Consider the following 25,712-nt stretch of genomic DNA (forward strand, 5'->3'; position numbering starts at 1 on the left):
TAGATCGGTGTACCGCATGTTGGGCAGTATAAGAAATTGCAGGGAGGAGCTGCTTCTAATGGCGCGGTAGAAGAGAAGAGTTGGAAATCTTTATGGAACACCCAGGTCCCCGATAAGATCAGAACCTTCCTTTGGAGGTTGGCAAAACACTCACTTCCATCGGAGGATGTGCGTCACCATAGGAAGACGTGCGACATGGATATTTGCCAAATTTGTGGTGGTGCTGATTCTTGGTGGCATTGTTTGATAGACGGCACGACTGCGAGGTGTGTTTGGGCGTTGGCGACGAACAATTGACTGATCACATTGTTCAGTCACACGAACCCAATGCGAAGCTTTGGCTCTTTAACATGATGGAATCGTTATCACATGCAGACTTCATGAAGATGTTTGTGACCCTTTTGGCAGTGTGGATTGCAGGAAGAAAAGCAAGACACGAGGCCATTGACCAAAGTCCGATGTCGACTCACCTCTTCGTAGAAAGATTCATCAGTGAGTTGGATGGCCTAAGAAGGATTGCAGTACCGCCATGCCAAGGAGGCGCACTCATGTGATCAACATGTCAAATGCTTGGAAGCCTCCTCTGAATGGCCGCGTGAAGATTTATTTAGATGGTGGACTGTCTCATGATGGTCATGTGGGTGCAGCTGCGGCAGCATGCAGAGATGAACAAGGTAATTACCTCGGATCTTCAGCGATCGTTCTACCCGGAGTGAATAATCCAGCAAGTCTTGAAGCCATAGCATGCCATGAGGCCTTGGCACTAGCTGCTGATTTGTCCTTGAGTCATTTGGTGATTGCTTGCGGTTGCAAACCGATCGTGGATGACATCAAAAATGGATTATGAGGTCCGCATATCACAATATTGAAGGAGATAAATATAAGAAGAACAAGTTTTGTTAGCTATGATTTTATGTTCGAAGGCCAGGCTTCGAACCAGAAGGCACACAATCTTGTATAAAATTTTCTGTTTTGCTTTCATAGGGTCGTCACTTGTGGCTCCTACATCCACATGACCCCCTTTGCATCCCCATGAGTATGCGTGTGTTCTCTCCACCTATCAATGAAATGATACACAAGTCCTTTGTGTGTTCTCACTTAGAAGAAGAAACTGAATTATCAAAAAAAAAAAACTTAGAAGAAACTGAGAAATAAATCATACAAACAAACAAGCAAATAAACAGATAGACATGAACAGATGCTGCACAAGTTTGAATCACCAAACTCCCTACAGCTCACAAAACGAAAGGGAGGCACACAACGCCAACAAAAAGGAGTAGAGCATTATGAAAACTCTGTATATCTACTACCGACTCTTTCCCTGTACGAAGATGATCGCCGCACATCCGGCCTGATACAGCTGACGAGGCAGGGCAGCGTCTCATCAAGCCTGCCGCAATTCAACTTGATCGACGACAATCTACCGGAGCCGGTGGATCTAAAAGAGGAGCACCCCAGGTGAACCGAGGAGGAGCGTACGCGACGGATGTCCGCTGGGCGACGCAACGAGCCAGTGCTTGCGCCTGCGGCACATAGAGCCAACGATGAGCTAGTCCACGGAAGCTCCTTCAGGAACGTAGTGCCTGTGAGCTTCACGAAGGAGACTATTGTGTGCCTGCACAGAGGGCAAGATATGGAACCAGGCACCCCGCGGGTACACGTCGAGCTGCTGGTGGTGGAGCACAGATAGAGCGCACATTTGGTGCAGAACTCATGGCCACAACCTATTTCAAAACATAGTAAAATCGTATGAATGGATAGGATAAGGTAGAACTATTCAGCATGAGGATTAGTCTGTTAGTATACCTTCTGCAGCGACCGTGCATTCCATCTCCAAACATATCACACATGGATCATGGCAACTACTAGATGATGCCGAGGTTTTTCTCCATCCGCATTCCCTGTGAACGATCAAATATGAGTCGATTAGTAAATGGGGAATTGTTTCTCTGTTCCGTGTTAACTGGAAATGTGCCTCGGGAAAAATCTGGAAGCCCAGCGAGACAAAGTCCAAGTTTTCTCATTCTCAATAATCTGCGTCTGTTAAGGTGCGGATTATCCTTCAATAGGCATCTACGTTCCGAGGCATGGTGACCTTACTTACTTCCCCTATTCAATTAAGTAAATGATTGCGGCTTTGTGCACAAGTACAGATGCTTGATATTTTGGACAAATTTCAATTCTATTTCAAAACATTGTAGGTTTGATGAACTAGGAATTTAAGACGTGACGAAATGATAACAGTATGCACATACTCTGTCTGGTATTTGAACTCACCGAGCGATTTTGACAATGCTCATCAGTGGAAGAGATAGATATGGTGATGGAAGAATTAGTAGTCTCCCTTCTGGCTGTTTGCTTAGGACGCCTTCAGCACCGGTTTTGTGCCATGAACGAGCCACCATCAAAGGACTCAACCTTCAAGGAAACAGCATTGGAAAACAGTGAACCACACGGAAATTGTTTTCTAACGAGGCATAGGCATAAGTCGAATGCCAGCTATAAATCCAGGCTGGCATATGACATCACAATGGACATAAGCACAAAATGCAGCCAACTGGTTTTAGCATTTGAATTCAGCGAAGGAAAATGGATTTATTTGGGCAGACACTAGTCACAGCTAATTAGCATTTACCATAGTTACCTTAGAAATTCTGATAATACAGCCCAAAAAGAAGCGTGAAATATATCCAAGTGACATCAGTAAATATATCAGAATGTGGCAATTGTAAAGTAACAACCTTTTCTCAGATTTTCAATCATTGTGAAGTGTACAAACAAATACTTCTAGAATAGAAACATGGAATTCCCTAGGCATACCTGTTAGCATTTTCAGCTCCCATGTGTGCTCCTGCTGCAATGAGAAGCTGTTTTACGGCAATCAGTAAACGGGAATTGGACAATTACTTGATAATTTATAGAAGGGAGAATTCAATGCATACTTGGCAGCATACAGCACTTCCTCCGGAAGCTGCATAGTGAAGGGCCGTGCTTCCTGAACCTGCAATTTTAGGGAATTGTTAATATATGACCATGTAAAGAAGTTCAGAATATTTCCCCTTGTTCTGCACATTTGATGTGAGAAGTAACGGTCAAATTCCGTAAACAATAACTACTTGAATTTAGTTAAACATTTAACATTCTGTGTACAGTTTTATGTTTTTTACCCTGTTCAGTTTTTACCTATGAGATCAATAGTTGAACCATCGTTGACTGTGACCTCAGAGACAGAGGCTCCAAGGTCTAACAGCAATTGCAAGCTCTCAGCATGCCCGTGAAGAGCTGCCAAGTGAAGAGGGGTGACACCTCCATCTGACTTTGCATTAACTAGTTTCTGGAGATTTCTGGGAAGCAAAGGAAAATGGATATTTATTTACTAGTTATCGGAAGATGCCAACATAAACAATAAAAAAAAAGATGCCAACATAGATGAACGTCAGAATTTGACATACGCTGCATCAAAAGCTTCCTTATTTGTTTCATCCGTGGCTGTTCCGCGCATGATGCTCCAAAAATCCGGCAAACTAGGCACGTAATCAGCCGCAATAAGCCGGATGCACCGGGTATGACCTTTCAGGGCGGCAAAATGAATTGCTGTTGCACCACTAAAACAATCTTTTTTGTGAATCTAAGATTAAAAATACATATCACTTGCATCAGTACAAATTACAGCCCAGTTTAACACAAAAACAAGTTTTTTTTTTGGCGATCACAAAAAGATACACAAGATTGATATTCACTTACATTAGCTTTAAAAAGAACTAGGATCTGTACAACTTTCCAATGACCATATAGACAAGCTTGCATCAGAGCAGTCTGCACGGCAATTGTTGCGTTTAGAATTGGTACCAGAACAAAGAAATATTCTCTTTCACAATAGAACAGAGATAGAAAGAACATAATGAGGTGGCATCAAATCACCCCTTCAAGAATGTTCCAATAGGATATCTTTTTTTATCTAGAAGTCAACTAAGACAGTAACATTCCACAGCTTACTTCCATCTACTTGAAACGACTGATATATCATTTTCTAAGACCTGAGCGACCTCAGATATATGGGAAATGCATATACTTGTAAGATTGCAACTAGATGGTCGAATCCATTTCTGTATACCGAGTAAGAAGTATTCTCTATAAATATTCAAAAGTAATAACACATATTATGGATCATCAAGAATTGGATACCAATGATGAACAAGGTGGGAGATAAAAAAAAAGAGCTCACCTGTCCTCTGCAGTTCCTAAGGTTGATATCAACGCCTGATTCTATTAGCAGGGAAACAATCTACCAGGAAGATGAAATTACTTATCAATTGATAACGAACACACATACATTAACTAACAAAAGTAGCTAAAAATAATTGTAAACTGGTAACGAAAGAGATGTGTGGAGTGAATCACCTCGTGGTGGCCCTTTGCCGCCGAGTAATGGAGGGGTGTGTTCCGGATACCGAATGTCGAGTATCGTGCAAGCCGGGGGTTAAGCTCCAATAGGGCCCTAGCCTCCTGGATGTCTCCATCCCTCGCGGCAGAGACAAGCCGCTCACCGGTAGCTGAGCAGCCGAATGAGTCACCCATCATACCTAGGAGTCCCATGGTGCTTCTACCTATCAATGCACAATCTTAGTACCACTTAGTAAGGACTCGCCATATATTGAGTTTAATCACTTGAGCACGCTATGAGGTCATACAATTCTGAAGCCAAGCGTATGAGTGTACCAAGAATGGAAAGCTGGCCTGTATGTAGAGTAAATTGCCCCCAAATTGATATGGTAGGGGAATTCAACCACATGGACACTCTACAGGGAACTGATTCAGGAAAAGGGGAAACTAAGCCACCTGTCCACTTTGAGAAGCACCAAAATGGCATAGCATAACCCCAGGCATTTGTACACTAATCTAGTGAAGGATCCACATTAAGGGGCTCAATAAGTTAGAAACTGGATCACTAGGTCACCCCTATAAGAAGACAATGGGCATAAATGGCAGCAATGTTGGCTCACTTTCTGAAAGAAACACCTCAAATTGACACAATAAGCAGGAAACCTAAACCGAGGTGGCATCTCTCTGCAAGAAAGTAGCCTCAGATGATCCAACACGGTAGTACTACTCTGACCAACTGGGCGCACCACATGGATTAAAGAGTACAAACAGCATCTTCCTTTAGGAACCTACCGCAAATTGACTCAACACTCAAAAGAGCTGGAATAAAACCAAGGGCGCCATCTTTACACAAGACAATATCCACAATTGAACCAAGAAACGGTGGGTAAAACGCCCTCTATCTTACTACAATTATTGTTAGTTTCCTAGTAATTAATATTCGAGTTGTTGGCAGACACAGTAATAATGGCGCAAACAGTACTAGGAGGAACGGGTCGCTGTCCCCTGTCCTCAGGGACAACGGGTTCATTGCTCCAAGGAGGATAACCACCCGCATCGGCATTGAGCTCACGGATTGACTTTTGCGCGCGAGGAAGAAGAGAAAGAACAGAGAGGGGGATAAGAACTGGAGCGCATTGCATCATTTTGACATTTTCTATACAACAAAAAGAAATGACAGGCCCGGAACAATTGCGCGACTACGACACCGGATCAGGGATTCACAAAATATACGGAAACATTGCACACATACCTCCGGAAGACCAGATCTTTCGGCTACAAGAAATGGATGCGCGAGTAATGGGGATCAGCCCAGCGCATCTCCCCTCACCGACCGCCCCTGGAAAGGGGATCTTCAGGCGGCGGGCACCCGGCCGGGAAGAAGAAGCTCCTCCTCCACCTTGCCGTCACCACCAACACATCGAGAGACGCAACTCAGGGACAAGACGGAAGCCGGCAGATGGAAGCCACCACCACCGCCGGCGCCGCGGGATCAGGAAGTAACTGCAAATGGCTTGGGGCTGGGAAGAACGGAGGAACAAGGGAGGTGGGAGACAGGACAAGGATGGGGAGGGGGGCCTGCAGTGGAGAGCACGAGGAGCTGGAGGGTGTGCCACATGGAACGGGGTTGAATTGGCTCTCGCGAATTATTATTGTGATTTTTCCGGCTAGCTGCCGGCGCGGAGGCGTGGGATTGCTCCTGTGGCTGTGACAGATGTTCCTTGGTGATGTCGGGAACCTGCACTGACGCTTTCTTCCTTTCGTTTTCTGCTATTTGCAGGACAGTGACATGGAGCTAGGGTGAGGAAGCGGCCTTGGTTCGACAGAGAAGAAGTATGTGGATATCCTGAAAGTGCATCTCGTCTTGCTTTACATATAAAGTAAATCATGATGTCCAGGTATCAAAATCCAATGTAAAAAAAAATAGCACCTGTAACGTTATTCTTACGCGTAACCATTACAAATACACTGAATTGGACCTAAGATTCAAGAAAATACAAAATAACTCCTATGACTAAGAATTACAATGAAATTTCTTGAAAACACCTTCTTTGCGGTATCAACCTCTGCTCGAAGAAATACTCCAAAGACTTCGGTAAATATGCTGCAATTGGACCGGAGCAACGATGTTGTCACTCTTTCACCCGCACAAACATTACCAATAATGGTTTTTGAAAGCACCTTGAGTCGCTCATCCAAAAAGATGGGAAGCCTCGATTGATGAACGTACTTGGGCCAGGGATGATCCCCTAGAAGTGTAGGCCGCCGAATCACTATATCTTCGCATGGTGTCGATGAAAGATTTCACCTCCACAAATAACCAGACCAACCAAAAAAACTCAAACGACAACATAAACTCATCAGATCCGAATAAATCAGATCTGCGAGGACAGAAAACTCTCTAACCTCATGGCACCGCCAGAAGAACGAGAGAAAAATTATTCTCACTATGATGACCACTAGACATTGACGAAGAATATAGAGGTTTTGAAGATCCGAGGTCCCCCCAGCTCTCAGAACCAAGATGGCGGCCGGAGGCGAGGGGACCTAAATTTCTCAGATGGTGGCGGTGGCAGCAGGAGAGACCCTCCTATCTACGACTCTCCCCCAAATCAGCTTATCGTGTGACAAAAAAACAGTCAGTTAGGACAACAACATAGCAAATGCCCAGAAAGATTACCTTATTTTATTATAATTTTATACTTAGCACATATACGAAAAAGCGTTTATCAACCTCATTTGATGTGATCTTATGCATTAAACATGTTACTGGCGGTAGTGAAGACCACCCCACCGATGAAGTTTGAAAGGTTGCTCGTACGGATGAGGATGAGCGAGAAGCGACATGGATGACACCTCAAGGGAGAGGTCACCGCCACCACTATCTGCTCCCATCCGTCTATAGAGGGAACGGACGTTGGGGATGCCCTTTTGGGCACTGGTAGGTCTCTCGGATAGCAAGGACGGGAGCAAACAAGAGGTGAGCATGCAATCCTCACCTAATGCAGGGTCATCGGGTGCAGGAGCTCGAGGCAAACTTAAGCATGAGAGCGTCGACTGACATTTGTTCAGGGGGGGGGGGATGAGGAACATGGCTACTTCCTTGAGGCGGTGCCATTGGCCGCGTGGAGGGTCACATTGGTGTGGCGGTATGGGAGAGCTCGACGGAGCCCTTGTTGAGCAATGCTAGCGCAATTGGGGTTGGGGATCCTCTCCATGTGTTTAGGTGATGAGGACATCCCTACTACAGTTACATCCTCAGCCCTGCGACCACGCCAATTCAAGTTTTTGAAAAATAAATATCAATGACTAGACCTCGCACACACCAACTAAAATAGCAGCTACTTCATTTCTATGAAACATGGCCAACTAAAATAAGAGGTACTTCATTTCTATGAACATGACTTTTGGTTGTGCACGACCTATGTTGTGGTGACCCCTTCTCACTAGTGGTGATCTTACCACACATTACACTACATATGCAGTACGAGAAAAAAAATCATTTGAGTCCTAGCTTGCAGTCAAATGGTAGTCCATCCTAATTGCTAACAAATTGCAGTACAAATTAACAATCATATGGCAATAGGGGAAGTTCATTGATGACAAACTAGGGGGAAGTCCATCCTCGTCTTCTTCTTTTGCTGCTTCTACCTCTGTTGTTATTTTCTTCTTCTTCAGATCCTTGGGTTACCTTTGTTTGCCCACATTGCCTCAGCCCATTCCAACCCTTTTCTCTTCCAAGCTTAATTGTCATGTGCCTCCACACCATGGCCGAAGTCATCAACATCAGCAACCGTCACATCTTCCTCCTCTGGCACAAGCTCATCACAAACACATTCTAGGATCCAGTTATGGAGAATGCAACATGCAAGAACAAGCCTAACTTGGGCGAGGAAAGGGTGGAATGCTTTCTGATCAAGGATCTTAAAAATATTCCTCAGGGTTCCAAATGCCCTCTCAACCGTAACTTCAAATGCCCTCTACATGTTGTAGTCACATATCATGCGTGCCACCATCGTTGTTTCCCCACTCTAGTTTTTGCAACAATGATTAAGGTTTTCCCCATAACACGACATAAGGCTTTAGGGTTCTCCGTTACTCCATGTTGCAATGATCGGTGAAGGAGGGAGATAAGCACCATAACTACAAACCTCCGACAGCCCATCGTGACACCAATAATAATTCCCTCAAACCCACAAGTTGCTAATGTTGAGTGAGGCCTATTCATAACACCATGAGAAAATCAACACAAGACATATAAAGAAGATGGTCAGATCGCTCATAGGTATTAAGTTCTAGTCATGCATGCAAGGGTTCATCCAAATCATCAAGAATTAATACAACTACTCAAAAATGTAAAATGATAACATAGAGGAGAAGGATGATACAAGCCGACACCATGTCGGTGAAGAAGAGGAGTATGGCGGGGCTGGTGGAGATGGTGGTAATGGAGACGACACCGGTGGCAATGACGGTGATAGAGATGGTGAAGGAAATATGCCCTAGAGGTAATAATAAAGTTATTATTTATTTCCTTATATCATGATAAATGTTTATTATTCATGCTAGAATTGTATTAACCGGAAACATAGTACATGTGTGAATACATAGACAAACAGAGTGTCACTAGTATGCCTCTACTTGACTAGCTCGTTAATCAAAGATGGTTATGTTTCCTAACCATGAACAATGAGTTATTATTTGATTAACGGGATCACATCATTAAGTGAATGATCTGATTAACATGACCCATTCCATTAGCTTAGCACCCGATCGTTTAGTATGTTGCTATTGCTTTCTTCATGACTTATACATGTTCCTATGACTATGAGATTATGCAACTCCCGTTTGCCGGAGGAACACTTTGTGTGCTACCAAACGTCACAACGTAACTGGGTGATTATAAAGGAGCTCTACAGGTGTCTCCAAAGGTACATGTTGGATTGGCGTATTTCGAGATTAGGATTTGTCACTCGGAGAGGTATCTCTGGGCCCTCTCGGTAATACACATCACTTAAGCCTTGCAAGCATTGCAACTAATGAGTTAGTTGCGGGATGATGTATTACAGAACGAGTAAAGAGACTTGCCGGTAACGAGATTGAACTAGGTATTGGAATACCGACGATCGAATCTCGGGCAAGTAACATACCGATGACAAAGGGAACAACATATGTTGTTATGCGGTCTGACCGATAAAGATCTTCATAGAATATGTAGGAGCCAATATGGGCATCCAGGTCCCGCTATTGGTTATTGACCGGAGACGTGTCTCGGTCATGTCTACATTGTTCTCGAACCCGTAGGGTCCGCACGCTTAAGGTTTCGATGACAGTTATATTATGAGTTTATGAGTTTTGATGTACCGAAGGAGTTCGGAGTCCCGAATGAGATCAGGGACATGACGAGGAGTCTCGAAATGGTCGAGACGTAAATATTGATATATTGGACGACTATATTCGGACATCGGAAAGGTTCCGAGTGATTCGGGTATTTTTCGGAGTACCGAGTAGTCACGGGAGAAGCAATGGGCCTTGATGGGCTTTAGTGGGAAGAGGAGAAAGGGCCAAGGGGCTGCTGCGCCCCCCTCCCCTCTAGTCCGAATTGGACTAGGGAAAAGGGGGCCGGCCACCTCTCCTTCTCCTCCACTTCCTTCTCCCTTCCTCCCCTCTTGGTGGACTCCTACTAGGACTTGGAGTCCTAGTAGGACTCCACATCCTGGCCGCACCAACCTTGGCCGGCCTCCTCCTCCTCCATCCTTTATATACTGAGGCAAGGGGCACCCCAAAGACACAAGTTGATCCACGTGATCATATCCTTAGCCGTGTGCGGTGCCCCCTTCCACCATAATCCTCGATAATATTGTAGCGGAGTTTAGGTGAAGCCCTGCTGCAGTAGTACATCAAGATCGTCACCACGCCGTCGTGCTGACGGAACTCTTCCCCGACACTTTGCTGGATCGGAGTCCGGGGATCGTCATCGAGCTGAACGTGTGCTAGAACTCGGAGGTGCCGTAGTTTCGGTGCTTGATCGGTCGGATCGTGAAGACGTACGACTACATCAACCAAACGCTTCCGTTGTCGATCTACTAGGTATGTAGATCACACTCCCCCCTCGTTGCTATGCATCACATGATCTTGCGTGTGCGTAGGAATTTTTTTGAAATTACTACGTTCCCCAACAGTGGTATCAGATCCTAGGTTTTATATGTTGATGTTATATGCACGAGTAGAACACAAGTGAGTTGTGGGCGATATAAGTCATACTGCCTACCAGCATGTCATACTTTGGTTCGGCGTTATTGTTGGATGAAGCGGCCCAGACCGACATTACGCGTACGCTTACGCGAGACCGGTTCTCCCGACGTGCTTTGCACAGAGGTGGCTTGTGGGTGACAGTTTCTCCAACTTTAGTTGAACCAAGTGTGGCTACGCCCGGTCCTTGCGAAGGTTAAAACGGAGTCAAATTGACAAACTATCATTGTGGTTTTGATGCGTAGGTGAGATTGCTTCTTACTTAAGCCCGTAGCAGCCACGTAAAACTTGCAGCAACATAGTAGAGGACGTCTAACTTGTTTTTGCAGGGCATGTTGTGATGTGATATGGTCAAAACATGATGAGATATAAGTTGTTGTATGAGATGATCATGTTTTGTTAAAGTTATCGGCAACTGGCAAAAGCCTTATGGTTGTCTCTATATTGCATAAGATGCAAGCGCCAAATAATTGCTTTACTTTATCGCTATGCGATAGCAATAGTTGCAAGAGCAATAGTTGGCGAGACGACCGTGTGACGACACATTGATATAGATCAAGATGATGGAGATCATGGTGTCATGTCGGTGACGATAGAGATCATGACAGTACTTTGGAGATGGAGATCAAAGGCGCAAGATGATGATGGCCATATCATGTCACATATTTTGATTGCATATGATGTTTATCTTTTATACATCTTATTTTGCTTAGTTTGACGGTAGCATTTTAAGATGATCTCTCACTAATTATCAAGAAGTGTTCTCCCTGAGTATGCACCATTGCCAAAGTTCGTCGTGCCCAGACACCACGTGATGATCGGGTGTGATAAGCTCTACGTCCATCTACAACGGGTGCAAGCCAGTTTTGCACACGCGGAATACTCAGGTTAAACTTGACGAGCCTAGCATATGCAGATATGGCCTCGGAACACGGAGACCGAAAGGTCGAGCGTGAATCATATAGTAGATATGATCAACATAGTGATGTTCACCATTGAAAACTACTCCATCTCACGTGATGATCGGTTATGGTTTAGTTGATATGGATCACGTAATCACTTAGAAGATTAGAGGGATGTCTATCTAAGTGGGAGTTCTTAAGTAATATGATTAACTGAACTTAAATTTATCATGAACTTAGTCCTGGTAGTATTTTGCAAATTATGTTGTAGATCAATAGCTTGCGTTGTTGCTTTCATATGTTTATTTTGATATGTTCCTAGAGAAAAATTGTGTTGAAAGATGTTAGTAGCAATGATGCGGATCGGATCCGTGATCTGAGGTTTATCCTCATTGCTGCATAGAAGAATTATGTCCTTGATGCACCGCTAGGTGACAGACCTATTGCAGGAGCAGATGCAGACGTTATGAACGTCTAGCTCAATATGATGACTACTTGATAGTTTAGTGCACCATGCTTAACGGCTTAGAATTGGGACTTCAAAGATGTTTTGAACGTCATGGACCATATGAGATGTTCCAGGAATTGAAGTTAATATTTCAAGCAAATACCCGAGTTGAGAGATATGAAGTCTCCAACAAGTTCTATAGCTAAAAGATGGAGGAGAATCGCTCAACTAGTGAGCATGTGCTCAGATTGTCTGGGTACTACAATCGCTTGAATCAAGTGGGAGTTAATCTTCCAGATAAAATAGTGATTGACAGAATTCTCTAGTGACCATCACCAAGTTAGTAGAACTTCGTGATGAACTATAATATGCAAGGGATGAATAAAGTGATTCCCAAGCTCTTCGTGATGTTGAAATCGATGAAGGTACAAATCAAGAAAGAGCATCAAGTGTTGATGGTAGACAAGACCACTAGTTTCAATAAAAGGGCAAAGGGAAGAAGGGGAACTTCAAGAAGAACGGCAAGCAAGTTGCTGCTCAAGTGAAGAAGCCCAAGTCTGGTCCTAAGCCTGAGACTAAGTGTTTCTACTGCAAAGGGACTGGTCACTGGAAGCGGAACTACCCCAAGTGATTGGCAGATAAGAAGGATGGCAAAGTGAACATAAGTATATTTGATATACATGTTATTGATGTGTACTTTACTAGTGTTTATAGCAACCCCTCAGTATTTGATACTAGTTCAGTTGCTAAGATTAATAACTCGAAACGGGAGTTGCAGAATAAACAGAGACTAGATAAGGGAGAAGTGACGATGTGTGTTGGAAGTGGTTCCAAGATTGATATGATCATCATCGCACACTCCCCTATACTTTCGGGATTAGTGTTGAACCTAAATAAGTGTTATTTGGTTTTTGCGTTGAGCATGAATATGATTTGATCATGTTTATTGCAATTCGGTTATTCATTAAAGTCAGAGAATAATTGTTGTTCTGTTTACATGAATAAAATCTTCGATGGTCATACACCCAATGAAACAAGTTCATTGGATCTCGATCGTAGTGATACACATATTCATAATATTGAAACCAAAAGATGCGAAGTTAATAATGATAGTGCAACTTATTTGTAGCACTGCCGTTTAGGTCATATTGGTGTAAAGCGCATGAAGAAACTCCATGCTGATGGAATTTTGGAATCACTTGATTATGAATCACTTGATGCTTGCGAACCATGCCTCATGGGCAAGATGACTAAGACTCCGTTCTCCGGAGCGAGCAACTGACTTATTGGAAATAATACGTACTGATGTATGCGGTCCGATGAGTGTTAAGGCTCACGGCAAGTATCGTTATTTTCTGAACTTCACAGATGATTTGAGCAGATATGGGTATATCTACTTGATGAAACATAAGTCTGAAACATTTGAAAAGTTCAAAGAATTTCAGAGTGAAGTGGAAAATCATCGTGACAAGAAAATAAAGTTTCTACGATCTGATCGCGGAGACAAATATTTGAGTTACGAGTTGGTCTTCAATTAAAACAATGTGGAATAATTTCACAAACTCATGCCACATGGAACACCACAGCATAATGGTGTGTCCGAACGTCATAACCGTACTTTATTGGATATAGTGCAACCTATGATGTCTCTTACCGATCTACCACTATCGTTTTGGGGTTATGCATTAGAGACAGCTACATTCACGTTAAATAGGGCACAATCTAAATCCGTTGAGACGACACCATGTGAACTATGGTTTGGCAAGAAACCTAAGCTGTCGTTTCTTAAAGTTTGGGGTTGCGATGCTTATATGAAAAAGTTTCATCCTGATAAGCTCAAACTCAAATAGGAGAAGTACGTCTTCATAGGATATCCAAAGGAAACTATTGGATACACCTTCTATCACAGATCCGAAGGCAAGACTTTTGTTGCTAAATTCGGAAACTTTCTAGAGAAGGAGTTTCTCTCGAAAGAAGTGAGTGGGAGGAAAGTAGAAGTTGACGAGGTAACTGTACCTGCTCCCTTATTGGAAAGTAGTACATCACAGAAAACTGTTTCTGTGACACCTACACCAGTTAGTGAGGAAGCTAATGATGATGATCATGAAACTTCAGAACAAGATACTACTGAACCTCGTAGATCAACCAGAGTAAGATCCGCGCCAGAGTGGTACGGTAATCCTATTCTGGAAGTCATGCTACTAGATCATGATGAACCTACGAACTATGAAGAAGCGATGGTGAGCCCAGATTCCGCAAAGTGGCTTGAAGCCATGAAATCTGAGATATGATCCATGTATGAGAACAAAGTATGGACTTTGGTTGACTTGCCCGATGATCGGCAAGCCATAGAAAATAAATGGATCTTCAAGAGGAAGACGGACGCTGATAGTAGTGTTACTATCTACAAAGCTAGAATTGTCGCAAAAGGTTTTTCGACAAGTTCAAGGTGTTGACTACGATGAGATTTTCTCACTCGTATCTATGCTTAAGTCTGTCCGAATCATGTTAGCAATTGCCGCATTTTATGAAATCTGGCAAATGGATAAACAAAACTGCATTCCTAATGGATTTACTAAAGAAGAGTTGTATACGATGCAACTAGAAGGTTTTGTCGATCCTAAAGGTGTTAACTAAATATGCAAGCTCCAGCAATCCATCTATGGACTGGTGAAAGAATCTCGGAGTTGGAATATACGCTTTGATAAGTTGATCAAAGCATATAGTTTTATACAGACTTGCGGTGAAGCCTGTATTTACAAGAAAGTGAGTGGGAGCACTACAACATTTCTGATAAGTATATGTGAATGACATATTGTTGATCGGAAATAATGTAGAATTATTCTGCAAAGCATAAAGGAGTGTTTGAAAGGAGTTTTTCAAAGAAAGACCTCGGTGAAGCTGCTTACATATTGAGTATCAAGATCTATAGAGATAGATCAAGACACTTGATAAGTTTTTTCAATAAGTACATACCTTGACAAGACTTTGAAGTAGTTCAAAATGGAACAGTCAAAGAAAAGGTTTCTTGCCTGTGTTACAAGGTGTGAAGTTGAGTAAGACTCAAAGCCCGACCACGGCAGAAGATAGAAAGAGAATGAAAGTCATTCCCTATGCCTCAGTCATAGGTTCTATAAAGTATGCCATGCTGTATACCAGATCTATTGTATGCCCTACCACTGAGTTTGGCAAGGGAGTACGATAGTGATCTAGGAGTAGATCACTGGACAGCGGTCAAAATTATCCTTAGTGGAATAAGGACATGTTTCTCGATTATGGAAGTGAAAAAAAAGGTTCGTCGTAAAGGGTTACACCGATGCAAGTTTTGACACTAATCTAGATGACTCTAAGTCTCGGTCTAGATACATATTGAAAGTGGGAGCAATTAGCTAGAGTAGCTCCATGCAGAGCATTGTTGACATAGAAATTTGCAAAATACATGCGGATCTGAATGTGGCAGACCCGTTGACTAAGATTCTCTCACAAGCAAAACATGATCACACCTTAGTACTCCTTGGGTGTTAATCACATAGCGATGTGAACTAGATTACTGAATCTAATAAACCCTTTGGGTGTTGGTCACATGGCGATGTGAACTATGGGTGTTAATCACATGATGATGTGAACTATTGATGTTAATCACATGGTGATGTGATCTAGATTATTGACTCTAGTGCAAGTGGGAGACTGAAGGAAATATGCCCTAGAGGCAATAATAAAGTTATTATTTATTTCCTTATATCATGATAAATGTTTATTATTCATGCTAGAATTGTATTAACCGAAAACATAATACATGTGTGAATACATAGACAAACAGAGTGTCACTAGTATGCCTCTACTTGACTAGCTCGTTAATCAAAGATGGTTATGTTTCCTAACCATGAACAATGAGTTGTTATTTGATTAACGGGATCACATCATTAAGTGAATGATCTGATTGACATGACCCATTCCATTAGCTTAGCACCCGATCGTTTAGTATGTTGCTATTGCTTTCTTCATGACTTATACATGTTCCTATGACTATGAGATTATGCAACTCCCGTTTGCCGGAAGAACACTTTGTGTGCTACCAAACGTCACAACGTAACTGGGTGATTATAAAGGAGCTCTACAGGTGTCTCCAAAGGTACATGTTGGGTTGGCGTATTTCGAGATTAGGATTTGTCACTCCGATTGTCGGAGAGGTATCTCTAGGCCCTCTCGGTAATACACATCACTTAAGCCTTGCAAGCATTGCAACTAATGAGTTAGTTGCGGGATGATGTATTACAGAACGAGTAAAGAGACTTGCCGGTAACGAGATTGAACTAGGTATTGGAATACCGACGATCGAATCTCGGGCAAGTAACATACCGATGACAAAGGGAACAACGTATGTTGTTATGCGGTCTGACCGATAAAGATCTTCATAGAATATGTAGGAGCCAATATGGGCATCCAGGTCCCGCTATTGGTTATTGACCGGCGACGTGTCTCGGTCATTTCTACATTGTTCTCGAACCCGTAGGGTCCGCACGCTTAAGGTTTCGATGACAGTTATATTATGAGTTTATGAGTTTTGATGTACCGAAGGAGTTCGGAGTCCCGGATGAGATCGGGGACATGACGAGGAGTCTCGAAATGGTCGAGACGTAAAGATTGATATATTGGACGACTATATTCGGACATCGGAAAGGTTCCGAGTGATTCGGGTATTTTTCGGAGTACCGGGTAGTTACGGGAGAAGCAATGGGCCTTGATGGGCTTTAGTGGGAAGAGGAGAAAGGGCCAAGGGGCTGCTGCGCCCCCCCTCCCCTCTAGTCCGAATTGGACTAGGGAAAAGGGGGCCGGCCACCTCTCCTTCTCTTCCACTTCCTTCTCCCTTCCTCCCCTCTTGGTGGACTCCTACTAGGACTTGGAGTCCTAGTAGGACTCCACATCCTGGCCGCACCAACCTTGGCCGACCTCCTCCTCCTCCATCCTTTATATACTGAGGCAAGGGGCACCCCAAAGACACAAGTTGATCCACGTGATCATATCCTTAGCCGTGTGCGGTGCCCCCTTCCACCATAATCCTCGATAATATTGTAGCGGAGTTTAGGTGAAGCCCTGCTGCAGTAGTACATCAAGATCGTTACCACGCCGTCGTGCTGACAGAACTCTTCCGTGACACTTTGCTGGATCGGAGTCCGGGGATCGTCATCGAGCTAAACGTGTGCTAGAACTCGGAGGTGCCGTAGCTTCGGTGCTTGATCGGTCAGATCGTGAAGACGTACGACTACATCAACCAAACGCTTCCGTTGTCGATCTACTAGGTATGTAGATCACACTCCCCCCTCGTTGCTATGCATCACATGATCTTGCGTGTGCGTAGGAATTTTTTTGAAATTACTACGTTCCCCAATAGATGGCACCAACCCAAAGGCTGGTGCGGCGCGGTGGCGGAGCCTCCTACTCCTTCTTATTTTCTTGTCCCTTCTTCCATGGAGGTAGTTTTGGACCAGGAATGGAGATGGTTGTAGGTGACAATGTATGATGATGATGATGGCCAACAGCCAGGGTTGATGGAGATTATATAGCCGGTCTCCTCGGGTCTCCTCCGTGGATGTTGACCCTCCAGTTTGATCCAAGGGCCCTAGATGAGCTAAATTCAATCCCAATACCTCCCTTGTGGCTAAGGAAACAGTAGGAACAAACGGGGACAAAATCCACTAAGAATCGCGTATGATTTGGGAGATTTTGGGATTTTTTGGGTGTGGTACGACCCAGCGCGGTCGTACCATGCGTCGTCTTTGTCTCTGGACCCTTTGGTAATTTGGTCACAACTTCATACGAACTCTGATTTTGACATTCTTGAGCTTGTTGGAATCGCATGAACGATGTAGATGCACTTGTGGTATTAGACCTTCATTTTGAGCACTTTGAATAAAATGTCGTTTTTGACACTCCAAATGCCTAAGCCTGGTGCCTGAAAGTCCTTTGTATTGAACCCATCTTTGGCCTTTTCATCGTACTTGGCCCATGGCTACTCCAAAACACATGTAGACAACAAAACAAAGGGAACTAATAAAAACTAAAATGACCTGCAAATTATGCAATGCTTATAATGAACAGAGTAAAAACTGAAAATCATGCATATTGACCTCGGCACTCTAGTAGTCACATGAGTATCATCTATTGTGCCAATAAAATCTTGTGATGGAATGAACACATATGGTTATAACTCTATCAGAACAATAGAAGCACGTCATGGCATGAAGTACGAGTAGTGCTCACCTTGAAATAAAGATACCATCCAGGGCTCGTGCGAATCTTGGTAGGAGTTTGCCCATTTGGTGACCTGATCATCTCTCATCTAAGGTCCCCAATAGCATAGAAGACTTGCTTGAAATACATGGAAAATGTTCTCACTGGATCTCTTGAATGTGTCATGAATAACCCTGAACCTCTGATTATAACCTACACCACGAAGGAACATGGAAATTTGGTCTTCCATATAGGCGTAAATGCTATCTTCTAGAAGCTCCCTGCTCATAAATGTCTTCACAAGCTTGGAAAAGGTGTTATTTGCATTCAAAGCATGTTCACAACCTCTATGCCATTCTTGTTATAGATGTAGTCCAGATTTGTCATCCTCTCCCTTTCGCAGGTTAATAGTGGACCAAAATGGATCACATGCTTATCACTCCGACGAACTTCTCTATTGTAGGCCAACATGACCATGTAAGAATCACAACTATGAGTGTTGCTGCCTAAGAAACCAGCTTCATTTGTTCATCAATAACGACATAATGGCGAAATTGATGTTGCGGCAAGTATTGGTGAAATCTACCCTACACACTGTTGGGGAACGTAGCAGAATTTTAAAATTTTCTATGCATCACCAAGATCAATCTATGGAGTCATCTAGCAACGAGGGAGAGATGAGTCCATCTACATACCCTTGTAGATCGCGCGCGGAAGCGTTCAAGAGAACGGGGTTGATGGAGTCGTACTCGTCGTGATCCAAATCACCGATGACCAAGTGCCGAATGGACAGCACCTCCGCGTTCAACACACGTACGGTTGGGAAGACGTCTCCTCCTTCTTGATCCAGCAAGGGGGAAGGAGAGGTTGATGAAGATCTAGCAGCACGACGGCGTGGTGGTGGATGCAGCAGGATCCCGGCAGGGCTTCGCCAAGCGCAAGCGGGGAGGAGAGGTGTTACAGAGGGAGAGGGAGGCGCCAAGAGAAAGGGTGCGGCTGCCCTCCCTCCCCCTCTTTATATAGGGGCCTTGGGGGCGCCGGCCCTAGGAGATGGATCTCCAAGGGGGGCGGCGGCCAAGCGGTGGCTTCCCCCCCAAGCCAAGTGGGGGGCGCCCCCACCCCTAGGGTTTCCCAACCCTAGGCGCATGGGAGGCCCAAGGGGGGAGCACCAGCCCACTAGGGGCTGGTTCCCCTCCCACTTCAGCCCATGGGGCCCTCCGGGATGGGTGGCCCCACCCGGTGGACCCCCGGGGCCCTTCCGGTGGTCCCGGTACAATACCGGCGACCCCTAAAACTTTCCCGATGGCCGAAACTGGACTTCCTATATATAAATCTTTACCTCCGGACCATTCCGGAACTCCTCGTGATGTCCGGTATCTCACCCGGGACTCCGAACAACTTTCGGGTTACTACATACTAATATCTCTACAACCCTAGCGTCACCGAACCTTAAGTGTGTAGACCCTACGGGTTCGGGAGACATGCAGACATGACCGAGACGACTCTCCGGTCAATAACCAACAGCGGGATCTGGATACCCATGTTGGCTCCCACATGCTCCTCGATGATCTCATCGGATGAACCACGATGTCGAGGATTCAATCAATCCGTATACAATTCCCTTTGTCAATCGGTACGTTACTTGCCCGAGACTCGATCATCGGTATCCCAATACCTCGTTCAATCTCGTTACCGGCAAGTCACTTTACTCGTGCCGTAATGCATGATCCCGTGATCAATCACTTGGTCACATTGAGCTCATTATGATGACGCATTACCGAGTGGGCCCAGAGATACCTCTCCGTCATACAGAGTGACAAATCCCAGTCTCGATTCGTGTCAACCCAACAGACACTTTCGGAGATACCTGTAGTGTACCTTTATAGTCACCCAGTTACGTTGTGACGTTTGGCACACCCAGAGCACTCCTATGGTATCCGGGAGTTGCACAATCTCATGGTCTAAGGAAATGATACTTGACATTCAGAAAAGCTACAGCAAACGAACTACACGATCTTTGAGCTATGCTTAGGATTGGGTCTTGTCCATCACATCATTCTCCTAATGATGTGATCCTGTTATCAATGACATCCAATGTCCATAGTCAGGAAACCATGACTATCTTTTGATCAACGAGCCAGTCAACTAGAGGCTCACTAGGGACATGTTGTGGTCTATGTATTCACACATGTATTACGATTTCCGGATAACACAATTATAACATGAACAATAGACAATTATCATGAACAAAGAAATATAATAATAACCATTTTATTATTGCCTCTAGGGCATATTTCCAACAGTCTCCCACTTGCACTAGAGTCAATATTCTAGTTACATTGTGATGAATCGAACACCCATGCAGTTCTGGTGTTGATCATGTTTTGCTCTAGGGAGAGGTTTAGTCAACGGATCTGCTACATTCAAGTCCGTATGTACTTTACAAATCTCTATGTCTCCATTTTGAACACTTTCATGAATGGAGTTGAAGCGACACTTGATATGCCTGGTCTTCCTGTGAAACCTGGGCTCCTTGGCAAGGGCAATAGCTCCAGTGTTGTCACAGAAGAGAGTCATCGGGCCCGACGCATTGGGTATGACTCCTAGGTCGGTAATGAACTCCTTCACCCAGACTGCTTCTTGTGCTGCCTCTGAGGCTACCATGTACTCCGCTTCACATGTAGATCCCGCCACAATGCTCTGCTTGCAACTGCACCAGCTTACTGCCCCACCATTCAAAATATACACGTATCCGGTTTGTGACTTAGAGTCATCCAGATCTGTGTCGAAGCTAGCATCGACGTAACCCTTTACGATGAACTCTTCGTCACCTCCATAAACGAGAAAGATATCCTTAGTCCTTTTCAGCTACTTCAGGATATTCTTGACCGCTGTCCAGTGTTCCATGCCGGGATTGCTTTGGTACCTTCCTACCAAACTTACGGCAAGGTTTACATCAGGTCTGGTACACATCATAGCATACATGATAGACCCTATGGCCGAGGCATAGGGGACGACACTCATATTTTCTCTATCTTCTGCCATGGTCGGGCATTGAGCCGTGCTCAATCTCGTACCTTGCAATACAGGCAAGAATCCCTTCTTTGACTGATCCATTTTGAACTTCTTCAATATCTTGTCAAGGTACGTACTCTGTGAAAGACCAATGAGGCGTCTCGATCTATCTCTATAGATCTTGATGCCTAATATATAAGCAGCTTCTCCAAGATCCTTCATTGAAAAACACTTGTTCAAGTAGGCCTTTATGCTTTCCAAGAATTCTATATCATTTCCCATCAACAGTATGTCATCCACATACAATATGAGAAATGCTACAGAGCTTCCACTCACTTTCTTGTAAATGCGGGCTTCTCCATAAGTCTGCCTAAACCCAAACGCTTTGATCATCTCATCAAAACGAATGTTCCAACTCCGAGATGCTTGCACCAGCCCATAAATCGAGCGTTGGAGCTTGCACACTTTGTCAGCATTCTTAGGATCGACAAAACCTTCCGGCTGCATCATATACAATTCTTCCTTAAGGAAACCATTAAGGAATGCCGTTTTGACGTCCATTTGCCATATCTCATAATCATAGAATGCGGCAATTGCTAACATGATTCGGACGGACTTTAGCTTCGCTACGGGTGAGAAAGTCTCATCGTAGTCAACCCCTTGAACTTGTCGATAACCCTTAGCGACAAGCCGAGCTTTATAGATGGTTATGTTACCATCCGCGTCTGTCTTCTTCTTAAAGATCCATTTATTTTCTATGGCTCGCCGATCATCGGGCAAGTCAGTCAAAGTCCATACTTCATTTTCATACATGGATCCTATCTCAGATTTCATGGCTTCCAGCCATTTGTCGGAATCCGGGCCCGCCATCGCTTCTTCATAGTTCGAAGGTTCACCGTTATTTAACAACATGATTTCCAAGACAGGGTTGCCGTACCACTCTGGTGCGGAACGTGTCCTTGTGGACCTACGAAGTTCAGTAGCAACTTAATCTGAAGTTTCATGATCATCATCATCAACTTCCTCTCTAGTCGGTGCCGGCACCTCAGGAACATTTTCTTGAGCTGCGCCACTAACCGGTTCAAGAGGTAATACTTCATCAAGTTCTACTTTCCTCCCACTTATTTCTTTCGAGAGAAACTCTTTCTCTAGAAAGGACCCATTCTTGGCAACAAAGATCTTGCCTTCAGATCTGAGGTAGAAGGTATACCCAATAGTTTCTTTAGGGTATCCTATGAAGACACATTTTTCCGATTTGGGTTCGAGCTTTTCAGGTTGAAGTTTCTTGACATAAGCATCGCATCCCCAAACTTTTAGAAACGACAGCTTAAGTTTCTTCCCAAACCATAATTCATACGGTGTCGTCTCAACGGGTTTCGACGGAGCCCTATTTAAAGTGAATGTGGCAATCTCTAAAGCATAGCCCCAAAATGACAGCTGTAAATCGGTAGGAGACATCATAGATCGCACCATATCCAATAGAGTGCGATTACGACGTTCGGACACACCATTACGCTGAGGTGTTCCAGGCGGCGTGAGTTGTGAAACTATTCCACATTTTCTTAAGTGTGTGCCAAATTCGTGACTCAAGTATTCCCCCCCACGATCTGATCGCAAGAACTTGATTTTCCTGTCACGTTGATTCTCAACCTCACTCTGAAATTCCTTGAACTTTTCAAAGGTCTCAGACTTGTGTTTCATTAAGTAGACATACCCATATCTACTCAAGTCGTCAGTGAGGGTGAGAACATAACGATAGCCACCGCGAGCCTCAACACTCATTGGACCGCACACATCAGTATGTATGATTTCCAATAAGTTGGTTGCTCGCTCCATTGTTCCTGAGAACGGAGTCTTGGTCATTTTACCCATGAGGCATGGTTTGCATGTGTCAAATGATTCGTAATCAAGAGACTCCAAAAGTCCATCGGCATGGAGCTTCTTCATGCGTTTGACACCTATGTGACCAAGGCGGCAGTGCCACAAGTATGTGGGACTATCATTATCAACCTTACATCTTTTGGTATTCACACTATGAATATGTGTAACATTACGCTCGAGATTCATTAAGAATAAACCATTCACCAGTGGAGCATGACCATAAAACATATCTCTCATATAAATAGAACAACCATTATTCTCGGATTTAAATGAGTAGCCATCTCGAATTAAACAAGATCCTGATACAATGTTCATGCTCAAAGCTGGCACTAAATAACAATTATTGAGGTTTAAAACTAATCCCGTAGGTAAATGTAGAGGTAGCGTGCCGACGGCGATCACATCGACCTTGGAACCATTCCCGACGCGCATCGTCACCTCGTCCTTTGCCAGTCTCCGTTTATTCTGCAGCTCCTGCTTTGAGTTACAAATGTGAGCAACTGCACCGGTATCAAATACCCAGGAGCTACTATGAGTACTGGTAAGGTACACATCAATTACATGTATATCACATATACCTCTAGTGTTGCCAGCCTTCTTGTCCGCTAAGTATTTGGGGCAGTTCCGCTTCCAGTGACCACTTCCCTTGCATAAAAACACTCAGTCTTAGGCTTGGGTCCATTCTTTTGCTTCTTCCCGGCAGCTTGCTTACCGGACGCGGCAACTCCCTTGCCGTCCTTCTTGAAATTCTTCTTACCCTTGCCTTTCTTGAACTTAGTGGTTTATTCACCATCAATACTTGATGTTCCTTTTTGATTTCCACCTATGCTGATTTCAGCATTGAATACACCTCGGGAATGGTCTTTTCCATCCCCTGCATATTGAAGTTCATCACAAAGCTCTTGTAGCTCGGTGGAAGCGACTGAAGGATTCTGTCAATGACCGCGTCATCTGGGAGATTAACTCCCAGCTGAGTCAAGCGGTTATGCAACCCAGACATTTTGAGTATGTGCTCACTGACAGAACTATTTTCCTCCATCTTACAGCTGAAGAACTTGTCGGAGACTTCATATCTCTCGACCCGGGCATGAGCTTGGAAAACCATTTTTAGCTCTTCGAACATCTCATATGCTCCGTGTCTCTCAAAACGCTTTTGGAGCCCCGGTTCTAAGCTGTAAAGCATGCCGCACTGAACGAGGGAGTAATCATCAGCACGTGACTGCCAAGCATTCATAACGTCTTGGTTCTCTGGGACAGGTGCATTACCCAGCGGTGCTTCTAGGACATAATCTTTCTTGGCAGCTATGAGGATGATCCTCAGGTTCCGGACCCAGTCCGTATAGTTGCTGCCATCATCTTTCAGCTTGGTTTTCTCTAGGAACGCGTTAAAGTTGAGGACAACATGGGCCATTTGATCTACAAGACATATTGTAAAGATTTTAGACTAAGTTCATGATAATTAAGTTCATCTAATCAAATTACTCAATGAACTCCCACTCAGATAGACATCCCTCTAGTCATCTAAGTGAAACATGATCCGAGTCAACTAGGCCGTGTCCGATCATCACGTGAGACGGACTAGTCAACATCGGTGAACATCTTCATGTTGATCGTATCTTCTATACGACTCATGCTCGACCTTTCGGTCTTCTGTGTTCCGAGGCCATGTCTGTACATGCTAGGCTCGTCAAGTCAACCTAAGTGTGTTGCGTGTGTAAATCTGGCTTACACCCGTTGTATTCGAATGTTAGAACCTATCACACCCGATCATCACGTGGTGCTTCGAAACAACGAACCTTCGCAACGGTGCACAGTTAGGGGGAACACTTTCTTGAATTATTACGAGGGATCATCTTATTTAAGCTACCGTCGTTCTAAGCAAATAAGATGTAAAACATGATAAACATCACATACAATCAAATAGTGACATGATATGGCCAATATCATTTGCTCCTTTTGATCTCCATCTTCGGGGCTCCATGATCATCGTTGTCACCGGCATGACACCATGATCTTCATCATCATGATCTCCATCATCGTGTCTTCTTGAAGTTGTCCCGTCATCTATTACTTCTACTACTATGGCTAACGCTTTAGCAATAAAGTAAAGTAATTACATGACGTTTATGTTGACACGCGGGTCATAAATAAATAAAGACAACTCCTATGGCTCCTGTCGGTTGTCATACTCATCGACATGCAAGTCGTGATTCCTATTACAAGAACATGATCATCTCATACATCACATATATCATTCATCATATCCTTTGGCCATATCACATCACAAAACACTTGCTGCAAAAACAAGTTAGACGTCCTCTAATTGTTGTTGCAAGTTTTTACGTGGCTGCTATAGGTTTCTAGCAAGAACGTTTCTTACCTATGCCAAAACCACAACGTGAATTGCCAATTTCTATTTACCCTTCATAAGGACCCTGTTCATCGAATCCGATCTGACTAAAGTGGGAGAGACAGACACCCGCCTGCCACCTTATGCAACTAGTGCATGTCAGTCGGTGGAACCAGTCTCACGTAAGCGTATGTGTAAGGTCGGTCCGGGCCGCTTCATCCCACAATGCCGCCGAATCAAGATAAGACTA

The 25,712-nt window shown here is 44.1% G+C and overlaps 1 protein-coding gene across 2 annotated transcripts; it reads right to left on the minus strand.

Annotated features, from left to right (window-relative positions):
* Window positions 1-1,152: 1,152 nt before the first annotated feature.
* LOC119330816 (probable E3 ubiquitin-protein ligase XBOS35) lies at window positions 1,153-6,135 on the minus strand. 2 transcript variants are annotated; one of them, XM_037603944.1, is made up of 11 exons: window positions 5,636-6,135; window positions 4,402-4,603; window positions 4,226-4,285; window positions 3,745-3,816; window positions 3,453-3,628; window positions 3,184-3,344; window positions 2,943-3,001; window positions 2,821-2,867; window positions 2,278-2,418; window positions 1,807-1,901; window positions 1,153-1,724 (listed from the first exon to the last, which is right to left on the minus strand). In XM_037603944.1, exons 2-11 carry the CDS (start codon window positions 4,594-4,596, stop codon window positions 1,285-1,287), a joined length of 1,446 nt encoding a protein of 481 aa, XP_037459841.1. In that variant the 5' UTR covers window positions 4,597-4,603; window positions 5,636-6,135; the 3' UTR covers window positions 1,153-1,284. The 2 variants fall into 2 exon arrangements, with proteins under 2 accessions (XP_037459841.1, XP_037459840.1); XM_037603943.1 differs by having other exon boundaries at window positions 4,402-4,607.
* Between the last annotated feature and the right edge of the window lie 19,577 nt (window positions 6,136-25,712).

This window comes from Triticum dicoccoides, chromosome 7A (assembly GCF_002162155.2).
Source record: "Triticum dicoccoides isolate Atlit2015 ecotype Zavitan chromosome 7A, WEW_v2.0, whole genome shotgun sequence".
In the NCBI taxonomy this organism is placed as follows: domain Eukaryota; kingdom Viridiplantae; phylum Streptophyta; class Magnoliopsida; order Poales; family Poaceae; genus Triticum; species Triticum dicoccoides.